This window comes from Diceros bicornis, chromosome 5, assembly GCF_020826845.1.
Source record: "Diceros bicornis minor isolate mBicDic1 chromosome 5, mDicBic1.mat.cur, whole genome shotgun sequence".
NCBI classification, from domain to species: Eukaryota; Metazoa; Chordata; class Mammalia; order Perissodactyla; family Rhinocerotidae; genus Diceros; species Diceros bicornis.
In genome coordinates this window covers 32,178,688-32,192,000 of record NC_080744.1, presented here as the reverse complement: position 1 = coordinate 32,192,000, position 13,313 = coordinate 32,178,688, and the positions used below count along the sequence as shown (strand labels likewise).

Genomic DNA, 13,313 nt, shown 5'->3' with positions numbered 1-13,313 from the left:
TACGCCCCCTAGACCCTACACTTGCCTGTGAAATTCATATGACAGAACATGGGTTCTCATTTCCCCTCTCCCACTTCTGTTGGGAGCTGAAAGAATTAATTAATGCTCATATAACCCACTATGCAAGGTCTTAATTAAGGCTAATAAAGCCCTTAGAGGTCCCTGGAGGCATTTGTCTCTCTTTAATTTCCACTAACCACATTGGTTATCGTGGACCAGGTGCATTCTCCAGCAAATGATGCAATACTCTCCGTATTGCATGTGTGTTTCCTCTCTAATGCCTTTCCGCCTTGCCCCAGAATGCAATGCCCCTGTCGGCGGCCATATTTAAGAGTGAAGAGAAGAACCCAGTCCCACAGTGTCCGCCTCGCCTGGACATCCAGACCATCCAGCCCGTGCTCTGGAGCCGCATGCCCAACAGCTTCCTGAAGGTGGAGACAGAGCGAGTGAGCGAGCGCCATGGCTGGGTGGTGCAGTGCCTAGAGCCCCTGCAGATGATGGCGCTCCACATCCCTGAGGAGAACAGGTAATGAGGGGTCCACAGAGGAAGGGGCAGGCCTGGGAGACAGATGAGACAGGACCCAGCAAGCCCAGCAGGGAAGGAGGAGCATCCTCATTGGCCAACATCCCTGCTTAGTCCCAAAATGACTGTTGAATTCCCCAAAGCCTCCATTTCTCTTCTTTCCCTTCCCTGCTTTCGTTATTCACTCACAATCAGCAGGATATTCATTGTGATGTGCCTGTCACAGGGCCTTCACCTGCACTCAGGAACATTTCCATGCCTTTAATTAAAAACTCTAGTGTGATCCTGAAATATATGTTATTGATGATAAGAAGGGAAAGAATGAGGCATGCCTAACTTGATTAGAGAAACAAGAATCGGGCTCCTGGTCTCCTCTTGTTAAGATGTACTCTTGGTTATGGCCTTGGTTCAATTCCAGTGCTGTAACTTTCTGGCTGTGTGGCCTTGGCTAAGTTACTCATGTACTCCAGGCCTCGGTTTCCTCATCAATACAGTAAAATAAATGCCCATCCAGAGGATTACTGGGAGAAAAAAATGAGATTGTGTAGGTAAAATCTAGTAGAGTTACTATACATAGTAAGAATTAAATAAATTTTATTGTTATGGATATTTATTACCCCTTGATCTCTTGGACTAAAAAAATAAAGTAATGGGGAGTGGGTGGAGGTATTTGATACCTGCATAGCTCTCATTTACGTATTCCACTGGGTCATGGGCAGCAGCTGGACAGGCTAGTGTAGGGAAGGAACAGAAGAGACCAGGAGTCCAGCCAAATAAGCCAATTGCAAAGGGTCCTCAGATCCACGGTGAGGAGCAAGAAAAAATGGAAAATCTAAGCAAGAATCAGACCTACACCCTGGGACCCCACAATGAGGGAGCAACACCCAGGCAAACAGACTTCTAAAGTCAGGAAGGAGAAAGCGAATTGATTATGTCAACTGAGCTCAGGTTGGAGTGTTTCCTCTCTGGACAGAGGACAAGTGTGTTTGTTTTCAGGGGAAGGAAAGCCCCGTGGATAATGATAGACTGGAGATTATACAGATGATGTAGATGGTAGATTGACACAGGGCTTCAGCTGTATCTTCTGAGAAGCTGTTATATCAGGAACAGAGGATCTCCTTGAACCTACAAATAAGAAGACCAAGTCACCTCTGTTATATACCTGAATGTTTTTCAGTTTGGGGGTTTTCTCTAAAAAGGAAGACTTGCATATTTGGTAAGCCATGTCTTTTAAGTCTTACGGACATTTGAGACCCTTGTAGTTAGAAAAGGAGGATTGTCAGAAACTGAGATGTGGACCAGAACTGGGAGAGGAATGATAACCTGCTAGAGAAAGTGTGGCAGAAACTCCTCCATCCTTCTGGCCCCTCTGCCTTCACTGGGTTGGGTGAGATCCCTAGGGATTCAGAGAGCACGAACTCTGCTGAATTCTGGTGCATTCTTCTCCCCATGGAGTGGTTGATGGCTTGTCCTGTCCTCAGGTGTGTGGACATCTTGGAGCTCTGTGAGCAGGAGGACCTAATGCAATTCCATTACCACACCCTGAGACTCTACAGCGCTGTGTGCGCCCTGGGAAACAGCCGAGTGGCCTACGCCCTGTGCAGCCACGTGGACCTCTCTCAGCTCTTTTACGCCATTGACAACAAGTACCTCCCCGGCCTCCTTCGGTCTGGTTTCTATGACCTGCTCATCAGCATCCACCTGGCCAGTGCTAAGGAGAGGAAGCTGATGATGAAGAATGAGTTCATCATCCCCATCACCAACACCACCAGGAAAATCCGCCTGTACCCAGACGAGTCTAAGAGGCATGGACTGCCTGGGGTGGGCCCGAGAACATGCCTCAAGCCAGGGTTCAGGTTCTCCACGCCTTGCTTTGTCGTGACCAGCGAGGAGCACCAGAAGCAGAGCCCTGAGATTCCGCTGGAGATTCTCAAGACAAAGGCACTGAGCATGCTGACGGAGGCAGTGCAGTGCAGTGGGGCTCACATCCGGGACCCTGTTGGGGGGTCTGTGGAGTTCCAGTTTGTGCCCGTGCTGAAACTTGTAGGAACCCTGCTGGTAATGGGGGTGTTTGACGACGACAGCGTTCGGCAGATCCTCCTCCTGATTGATCCCTCTGTGTTTGGGGAGCACAGTAGGGAGACGGAGGAGGGAGCAGAGAAGGAAGAAGTGACCCAGGTGGAGGAGAAGGCAGTGGAGGCTGGGGAAAAGGCCAGCAAGGAGGCTCCAGTCAAAGGCTTATTGCAGACCCGGTTACCAGAGTCCGTCAAGCTGCAGGTAACTCAGGGCAGCAAAGATCCTGCCCTTGGAAAGAGCTGGGGAGGGAGACAGTGCAGCCTGGTGGTGAGGCTGGGACTGTGGGCACTGGCCTAAACCCAGAGTGTAGCAGAGATGCTAAGAGAGAGCATTCACTGGTCATGCTTGTTTTTGACATGGCGGGTACTCTTTAAGTCTCTCCAAGCCAAAATGAAAATACTAACCCTTGTCAATAAGGCATGTGCTTTAGAATTGTTTTTCTGTTGACAAGGGATGGATTTGCCCTGATCTTATCTCTTACCACTTGGGACTATAGGGCTGCTTTGTGGGATGCTGTCTGGAGAGGGGGAGGAGCCTTTGCCTGTGGAGTAGACCAAGAAAATTGGCTCGGAGGGTGACTGCACTCATCACTTGCTCTCATTTGTTGCCATGCCCCCATCACCAAGCTGATGTGGACCTGTTGTACTGGCATTCAAAGAAACTATCATCTGAGCTAAGGAGAAGAGTCGTGCCCACTCAGAGCCACCCCCTTAGCGCCACCTAGGAAACTTCAACGTTTCCTAAGACATAATCTTACCAGATGTAAGCCAGAATCAGTGATGCACTGAAGACGGTAATGTTTGTCTTCTGAGCGCTAAGAAAAGAGAAATGAAGATGAATAGAGTAGAACAGTCTGTCCCATGGAGTGAGCCTGGCTCAGCCATCCCTCAGCCACTTACTATCTATGTAAACTTGCTAAGTCAACGGCCCATCAGAGCCTTAGCTTTGTGATTTGTAAAATGTGGATGATAATATTATAAAACATAATATTAATGTATTTTTATAAAATACAGTATGAAATGTGTTTTGTCATAAAACGTATAATAATAATCTGCAGCTGAAGCTCTCTTATCCAATGTGATGGGATTGGTAAGTGGTCTGTTAATCAAAACATTGAATATAGAGAAGAAGCATAAATTTTACATGTACACCTTAAATGTTTTATTAAAACGTATAAATGTAGGGCCAGGACCTTCTCTTTAATGTGAGTCCCTGATTGGCACAGAGTCCTCTCTTTTGCATAGATGACACCTGTCACACACTATCTACGAAGGCCAGATTGGGGGTCTTTAAGGTAGACCACGGATTTAGAGGTAATTGGAAAGCAACCTGAGTGTAGAATGCTTCTAGATTTTTTGTGATTCCCCCAATTTTTTTAGTTGTCTAACACCTAATTTTTAGCATTTCTTTTTAAAACAACTTGCCTTTTACAGATGTTCTCTAGTCCTTCAACTTGGTTTTCCTATTTGATTGGCTCACATAATTTTTAATTAAATGTAATTATAAACACGAGTATGATGGGTATAAGCTCTGAGTACTAGTTCACCTGGTGGGAGCTGAGTTGTGCAGACATGCAGAGGCTGTCCTGCTAGGTGAGAGCACCCCACCACAAGGGGCATTGTCGTCCGTGCCCAGACAGACTGGAGGGTGTCCATTAGTCACGTGAGGGGTCAAGTTGAGGTGGCTTAATAGAATGTCTGCTTTGAAAATATCAGAAGCACATTGAGGATTAAAGGAGATAAAAAATGGCAAGTGCCAGGCACAGTGTGAGGCAAATAGTTAGTGCTCAATAAGTTATGGCTATTGTTTTCTTATTGGTATAAACTCTAATAGTGGTAAGATGAGTAATAACAACGATCCTAAAGAATGGATCACAGAAAAACAGTGCTGAAGGAAAGATGGAGAGGGTAACAAAGGCTGAAGTTCCCATCATCCAGGGCCAGAAGATCTCAGGAAGGAGCCAGTGCTCACAGGTGCAATTCGGTCTGGCTCTATACTGAGCTTGGAGCCCCGGGAGAGCTCTCTTAGAAATGCTGCTCTCTCTCCGTGGGCAGATTGACTCTGTCCTTAATGAGCTCATTCTCCTGTTCTTCTCCTGGCCCATTCTCCTGTTCTTCTCCTGGCCTCAGCCGTGAAGAGCCGGTTTCTGGATTCAGGCCAAGTTGGATTCAAGTAAGAGTTCTATGGCGACTGCGTGATGCTGGACAAGTTACTTAAATTGCCTAAGTCTCAGTGTTGCCATCTGTAAAATGGGGATGATAGCCGCTTCACCAGCGTACATAAAGCGTTATTATATTAGCATGTATATACACTTCTGTTGCAGATGTGTGAGCTCCTCAGCTATCTCTGTGACTGTGAGCTGCAGCACCGAGTGGAGGCCATTGTGGCATTTGGCGACATTTATGTCTCCAAGCTCCAGGCAAATCAAAAGTTCCGCTACAATGAGCTCATGCAGGCCCTGAACATGTCTGCAGCCCTAACCGCCCGGAAGACCAGGGAGTTCCGCTCACCACCCCAGGAGCAGGTGAGAACCCCCCTCCCTTAGCCTCCAGCCCTTTCCTATGGAAGAACTTGAACGCTACGAAGTAGGGTACATGAAGCCTTTCTGTGCCTGGAGCAGCCACGAGAGCTGTGGGAGACTAAAAAGCCCAGCTCAGCACCAGGACACAGGCCTAGTCCTATGCTAATGACAACTGAGGAGCATCTGCCAAGTATCTTGGGTGGGAGAATAACCCTTCCGATACTGCACCTAAGGCAGGGCTCCCTCCCTTCCCTTGCTGGCTCACACCTGTGCCCCGTCACTGAGTCAAAGACCAGATCACTGTCAGGATCCCACTTTCACCCAGCAAGGATCCACCACTTAGAAAAAGTTCTGTCTAGTCCTTCCAGAAGTCGCTCCTCTCTATCAGAGATCAACAGAATACAGTCAGTGTTTCCCAACTTATGAGAGTGGGTCACAGTCTTCTTCATCCCAGTGCCCACACCCCCTTGCCCAGTGACCAAGACACCCACAAAGCCTCCTCAGCCCCAGGAAGCCTGGACATCAGGACTGGCCTGGTGAGTCCTCTTCTGTGATGTGTTGTCTTCATTATATATACTACCCACCCTGTAGTCTACCTCGCCCAGATAGGAAGGCTGCTTTGAAAAAAGTCAATATCCTGGTGAGAAATTTGCAAATGAGGGAGGGACATCTTGTAAAATAGTAGTTTCCATTTGTCCCCGCTGCTCAGCTGCTCATGTATGTCCTTCAGGCTCCTTGGCCACTGCACCCTCAGTGTTCAAAAGAGAAGGTCTTTCTGTGAAGAAATGCATTTTCTGTCTCTGAAACCAGATCTTCGGCTCTTATATATATTTAATAAGCAGTCTATCCATAAATTGTTTCCAGTATAACTACCACCATTTTGTATTAATGGCACAACCACAACTTGGTCCAGTTACTTTCCTAACCTATTTTATAGAACAGATATTCATATTAGCTTAAAAATGAGCCACATATCTTGGCTTTTAAGAGATTCAATTGAATGATACTGGCCTTGAAAAGAGCAAGCAGAGATTATCATGTCTTTGCTAGAGGCAAAACGAGAAGGCCCTTGGGATTGATGGGAGTAGGTAGTTTGTGCTGAGGACAATGCAGTGCGTGTGAATTACTTTACAAATGTTGTCAGGCTACTTTTAGACTGGCAGCAGGTGTGAACGTTCCCCACTTCACTGGGCAAATACTGGCTCATGTTTGTGAATAATGGGAAGGCAGATGATGTGGTAATTAGAACTCCAGTGTTGGCTTCAGACTATGGCTCCCATTCTGGTTCCGCCATCACTCACTGTGTGGTCTTAGGCGTGTGGTCTCTCTACGTCTCAGTTTCTTTAGCTGCAAAATGTGGATAATGTGTGAATCTCCCTCTCAGGGTTCTTGGGAGGATCCCATGAGATAATTTACTTGGATTGCTTTATAGTAAACATTCTGTAAGTACTACACGCTAGCATTAGTTTTAATGTTAGAGGTATTTGCATGTGCCTCAGGCCGTGTTCTATGACCTTCTGTCAGTGACCCTGTTTTCTGGCATCTCCTTAACCCAGCCAAGACTGTTATCCATCTAACACTATCCTCATGGACATAGCTCGTGATCCTGGTTCCACCCTTCCTTTCCCATTCTGCCTCCTGACCTTCTCTTCTGCCATCCCCAGGGCCTGCATCACTTCCTCCTTTAGCCTTCTAAGCAATCCTCTGAACAATCATTTCAGACTTACTTCAGAAGTCCGGAGCTCAAGAAATTCTTCCCTCGTGATTAGACCAGTGATTCTTGTGCAGACGTCAGAATCACCAGAAGGGCTTAATAACACACAGATTGCTGGTCCCACCTTTTAGGTTTCTGATCCCATAGTCTGGGGTGAGGACCAAGAATTTACGTTTTTCACATGTTTCCATGCGATGCTGGGGGCTGCTGGTCAGGAAGGAAATGAAAGAAGGGACGCTAACTGTTATCAGACTCAGCTGTCCCATCTGCCACCCCTCCCACAGTGTTCATTTCTAGAAGGAAGCTACCCCTAGAACTTCCTAAATAATTAAGAATTTAATGTCAACAAAGAATAGGGAGGATTGTGATCAATTTTAGAGGATAACAATGCAGAATCACTTGGAAAATAGGATGCGTAGGAATTTGAATTTTAAAACAGTGATGATTGCCTCATTCTTCTATAACCTTTGAGGAGAAAACAGAGGTTTTCAGCCCTATATCCATACAGTATTCAGAGAGAGAAGAAAAAAAAAACATATTTGTGGATGTAACTACTTGCAAAGGAAGGTAAAACTAAGGTTAGTTCAGTGGTTGTTGGCAAATTAGCCAAGCACAGTTAGCAAGACTTTCACTTTCAAAAGGGCTTCGTTAGGGGCCGGCCCGGTGGCGCAAGCGGCTAAGTGCACACGTTCCGCTGTGGCGGCCCGGGGTTCGTCAGTTCGGATCCCGGGTTCGGATCCCGGGTGTGCACCGACGCACTGCTTGTTAAGCCATGCTGTGGCGATGTCCCATATAAAGTGGAGGAAGATGGGCATGGATGTTAGCCCAGGGCCAGTCTTCCTCAGCAAAAAAAGAGGAGGATTGGCATTGGATGTTAGCTCAGGGCTGGTCCTCCTCACAAAAAAAAAAAAAAAAGGCTTCATTAAAGGGTCTGACCTGCAGCAGAAAATCCAGCTCACTCCCCTTTTGGTTTTATGCTCTGCAGGCTGGTGGGCCACTGCTTCCTAAGAGTTCCACCAAAGGACAGATCTTTCAGTAAGGAAAGTAATTTTCTGACTCTGAAACCAGATCTTCAAGTCATAGTTTTATTTAATAAACAACCAGTCAATGTATGTTGTTGATATAATTACATAATTTAGCATTGTGGAACAATACAAAAGTTACTTTTCCAACTTGTTTTATGAATATTATTTTATGACAAATAGTACCTCTACCTACTTCCAAAGACGGGTTTGCAGTAGAAGCTTTGAATAAGGATCTTCCTAACAATACTAAATAAGGTTCATGATTTAATAAAAGAGATTGCAAAATTTTTTAACCTAGAATCCTAAGCAGAAAGAGAAAATATCCCTTCACCTGGTGTTTGGGTTACCCTGCCTACAGCAGCAAAATGGACAAGATTACATCTAGTTGTTGCTTCAGTCCCTCCCAGTGTTCACTAACCTGGGGTCATAAGTCTGCTGGAAGAATTCAGACAGCCAGGAATCTGAATGGGAAATGAATAACAGCTTTATTTTCACACTTTTCATTAACCTTTGATAACATTTTTTTCAAGTATTGATGTTGGCAGCAAAGCAAGTACCTGCCTTTATTAAAAACATAAATTACACAGTTTTTCATATCACAACAGTAATTATAATATCTTGAAACATTTACGTTCATCACCACTTCAAGATTACAGTGGATGTGAGACCTGCCACTAGATCTTTTTGTCCAATGAGTTAATAAACAAGTACGTTATGTTACTATATCACAAATTTGTTTTATGATCTTGATAACTGAATTTCAATACAATTGTTTCTCTGAGTAATCCCATATATTTTATTTTATGTTTTTAAAATATTAATTTGAGAACCAATCTGTGGGTTTGACCAGACCATCAGAGTGGTCCATGGCACAAAAACAGTTAAGAATCTTGGAGACAAAATTGTAAAGGAAAAGATAATATTTTGACTGCAAAACACAAAACCTTCATGTCGAAAAAAAATCCTATAAAGAAAATTAAAAACTCACTAAAAACTGGGAAATATATTTGGAGTATATGTAGAGATGTGCAAAGTACTCACCAATTAATTTTTTTAAAGATAACTACCCAACAGAAAAATAGAGGAAGATCATGGATGGGAAATTTATAAAATATGAAATAAAAGTGGACCTTATGTGTGGAAAAACACCCTCACCAATTAAATGCAAATTAAAGCAACAGGGATATGACATTTTTCACCCGTTAAATTGGAAAATACTTGAAAATGTGTTAACTCCCATTACCGTAATGAAGATGGTAAAGTAATACACACTGTTGTATAAATTTGGTAATAATGCAAATTGTTGTGAGCTTTCTGGAGGGCAATTCAGCAATTCATATCAAAAGCCATTAAAATGTACAAACCTTTTGATCCAGTCATTTTGCTTCTAGGAGTTTATCCTAAGAAAATGATCAGAGATGTGAACAAAAATTGTCTAAAAGGAAATTCAAACCAACTTGATTTATAAAAATAAAAAATGAAAACAACTTAAATTAGTGATCTGTTATGATATATTTTACTTAAATTGCTATTCATCCATATGATAAAAGGCAATGCACACATTAAAAATCAGGTTAAGCAAATGCTCAAGATAAATTGTCAAGTGGAAAAATCAGGTTTCAAAAAACTTTGGCTAGAGTATGATCTTAATCTGCGTACATAGAGACTGGAAGATATTAAGTAAATATTAACAGTGGTTATCTTTGAGTGGTGAGATCTCAGTAAATTTTCTTCTTAGGTTGTCTCTAAATTTTGTGCAATTAATAAATTACCTTCATAATCAAAAAAAAGTAAAAGCTACTTTTAAATGTTGGCCATCTTTACAAAAAAGATTGAGCTAAATAAAATTTGCAAAGAATGATAGGTGTCTGTCTAAGGCAGGATCTGAGTTCTTCTGACCCGCATTGAAAACCAACCAGCCATTCTTCTTTGTCCCTCAAAGATCAACATGCTTCTTAACTTTCAACTGGGAGAGAACTGCCCCTGCCCAGAAGAGATCCGGGAGGAGCTCTATGACTTCCATGAGGACCTTCTCATTCACTGTGGTGAGCCACCCCGATAAAAGCTTTATCAATAACATGTCTGCTCCTGATTCCTTCTTTAGAAGTTGGTAGGGGGTTGGGAAGTTAGTTTTATATTTAAAATTACAATACTAATTCTTCAGGAAATGATTCTCTCCAAACTATTTGGGCCAGAGAAGAAGTAGGAAATAATCCTCACGTAATATATGACTGAAATTCCTTCTATCTAGAAGCAATTTTGCTGAGGTATAAGAGTAGGAACTGGGTCTCTGAGGAAGGAAAGAAAATAATTGATCCTTATATAAACCTCCCCCAGTTTACTTAAAGTTAGATAGTTGGGACTTTCCTCCTGACTGAGCCGAGATTCTGATCCTCTTTGCTTTTTAGCTTTTAAGTGATATAAGTGCGGTAACTTCTGCCCTTAGGGATTCTAAGCCAGCAATCCCTACTTTGATGTGTATCTGCTGGTTTTGAGTGGCTCTCAGCCTTCGTGCTGCTTATACAGGGTGAATTGAGTAACATATGGATAAGAGATGATCTTTTCATTTGAAGTAATTCAATGTTAACGCTTTCTTTCTAGAGACTCTAGAGCCCATTTTGGGTATAGTTTTGGGAAAGTTAAGTCTTGGGCTTGAAATTGCTTGATGTTCTTGTACACAAGAAATCATCTTTTTAAAAAACTTGCCAAAACACATTAGGTAGATAAATATTGATGGGAGGCTGCCTATGGTATGTTTAGAAAGTTCCAGAAGAGTGGGGAGCAGTCTTTTACGTTCTTTCAATCATAGGTGGTTTCTTGTATTGTTTGAGGTTTTCACTCCATTCTGTGACTTGCTAGGGGTTCCCCTGGAGGAAGAGGAAGAGGAGGAGGAAGACACCTCCTGGACTGGAAAACTCTGTGCCTTGGTGTATAAAATCAAAGGCCCTCCCAAGCCAGAGAAGGAGCAGCCGACGGAGGAGGAAGAGAGATGCCCTAGTAAGTGACAGTGCCTTTCAATCACAATACTCCCAACGCGGTGCTCTTCTAAGATTAATTAAGGTAATTGGCTTTCTAACAAATGCTGTAAGATAGAGATGGGCTGCTTAGCTTCAAAGGAAGCATCTGGGCATTCTCTCATAATTGGTGGTAGTTATTGTTATATATTTGGGGCTATGCTTTTCTTCTGACTTAAGGAACTTACTTTCGGAATCTTCTGAAACCTAAGAGATTGTTTGGGTGTGCTTTTGTCTGTCTACTTAAAAATGCCTGTAAACAGGTTTCTGTTCTTCTTTCTCTTATGTTTCCATAGTCTTCCTCTTCTAACAATTGTTTCTGTCACTTTTGTTTGTGGTTCCTTAGCTTTGAAAATTGCCCCAGTAAGGAAATAAAAGGGGAGCAGAGGAAGTAGGTTGTAGGGTTTGGGGGATTATTTTTGGGTTTTGGCCATGATTTTCATAATGTTGCATCTTAGAAAACTTTGACCTTCTATTTTTCAACATTCCCGAACCCTGTCCAAATTCATTTCTCTAATCCTTATAGCATAGATGATTCCTACCATTTTTACCCATGTTGAAACAAGATCACAACTTTCTCTACAAGGCAGTTTACTATGCATAAACCATTAATATTTCAAGAGGAAGATTGTCTACATATTATATACGATCAGTCTGCTCTTTAGTACCAGATTCTGCAAATATTTCATTTGTCTAAAGAAGAATTTCCCAGGTTATAGTTGCCTTTTATCTTGTTCCCTGTTCCTATCCATCTTAGAACATGCTCTCCAATCATAGACTAGAGCAATAGACTGTCAAGATATGATCGGTTTGTCTGAAAACACTGCTTTGGGGTTCATACGTCTTATTGCCCTTTATATTGACCTTCCATCTTTGTCAGAATGTCTCTGAAGGGAAAAACTCCTCACCATTTATCAGCAGAAGTGTGGAAGCCTCTGGGAGAATGTATGGGGTACATGGCAGCAGTTGTACTGGCAACCCTTGATCAGTCCTGTCCGTCACCATGAAAGGGTGGGTCTTTGGTGAGGACATGCCAACAGGATTCAAAGCTACAAAAAAGTTAGTTTAGACTCCCTTTGTGGTTACTGCCCAAGCAGAACAAAAATAGACTGAGCTGACCCATATTACCTGCTGAGAGTCTATTTTGAAAGTAGATGCTTCCTTCTTACCTTCTTTCTAACAGAATATGTCATGGCTAGGGGTCCTACAAGGTGACCATTTCGTGTTAGGTAAACAGAGTCAGTCAGATTCAATCACTTGGCTCTGTGAAGTCTCCCTAACTCTCAGAATGGTGTTCAGGCTCCCAGGATTGCAATTTTTAGCACAGCTACTTTGGCCGCAGGCAGAAAGACCACATTCTGTCTGTTCTGGTAGAACGTGCAAACCTGAAAGGCCACCTCAGGATGAGACTCCTTGTCTTCACCCCATGCTGCATCCCTTCCACAAGCAGAATTATGAGAGGTTCGAGCTTTGTGTCCTAAGTCTATCCTGGAGTCCCAGAAGAAGAAATAGAAGGTGGTCCCTCGTGTCCGGTTGTCAGCATATGGGTTCTCAGCCAAATGTTCCAGAGACATAAAGCTCTTCACTGAGGGTTGACATTTTAAGAGGAAATCTTGGGAATGGTTGAACTGCCATACCTCTAAAATTGTTTTTAACTTGATCAAATGGAAACAATGTTTCTGAGTACATAGCCAGTTGCAATAAAGGGGTTAAATCCTTTAAAATATTGGTAATTTTGTCTATGTTGTTGCTTGTTTGATTTCTCTTACCCTTGCATTTGATAAAATATTAAAAGTATAGATGATGAGAATAATATGCTATAGTGAATTGACAGTTTACCAAAGACTTTACATATATTAGTTGACTGCTTTTAGTTTTTTCCCTCCTCCGTTGTGTGGTTGATGAAAATAGGACTCAGAAGAATTAAGGGATACTTGTTCATTCACTTATTCTTTCCACCCTACCTGGTTCCAGAAAAATTTCAGGGTGACTGGATATCCCCAGCCCAAGGTAACCGAGATGAGTAAAGCTGTGACTTGATAGAGGTCTTCTGACTCTGATTCCACGTTCTTTCCATTGTCCTGTGAAGCTTGCCAAAGAATTTATCAGCGTATACAGCATGAGCCCCCAACATAAATATTACATACAGAATGGCTTTTTAAAACCATCATCTTTTTATTTTGTTTACTACATCTGTGAGGTAACCCACTCCTGTGACTTATTGTTATAGGTAGGAAGTCTGAACCCAATAGAAGTCAAACTCTTAACATCAAAAAGTTGATCAACCCAAGGATCTAGACTCAGAGTTTTCAGGGTAGGTGGTGCAATTTCTCCTGTATGAGCCGTTGGTGTTGGCCAGATAACCTGCAGGGGAGCCTCAACTTTTCTAGGGAAGAGAAAACCACAGTGACCTGAAACTCATGAGTATCCTGCTAGCTGA

The 13,313-nt window shown here is 42.9% G+C and overlaps 1 protein-coding gene across 1 annotated transcript in view; it reads left to right on the top strand.

Moving 5' to 3' along the window:
• The window catches only part of RYR3 (ryanodine receptor 3), a 345,772-nt gene that overhangs the window by 168,262 nt on the left and 164,197 nt on the right, over positions 1-13,313 (top strand). The window contains exons 34-38 of the mRNA XM_058540531.1: positions 300-526; positions 2,005-2,800; positions 4,923-5,123; positions 9,802-9,904; positions 10,719-10,856. Of these exons, the coding sequence (XP_058396514.1) occupies positions 300-526; positions 2,005-2,800; positions 4,923-5,123; positions 9,802-9,904; positions 10,719-10,856 (1,465 nt within the window). The remainder of the gene's footprint in view (positions 1-299; positions 527-2,004; positions 2,801-4,922; positions 5,124-9,801; positions 9,905-10,718; positions 10,857-13,313) is intronic.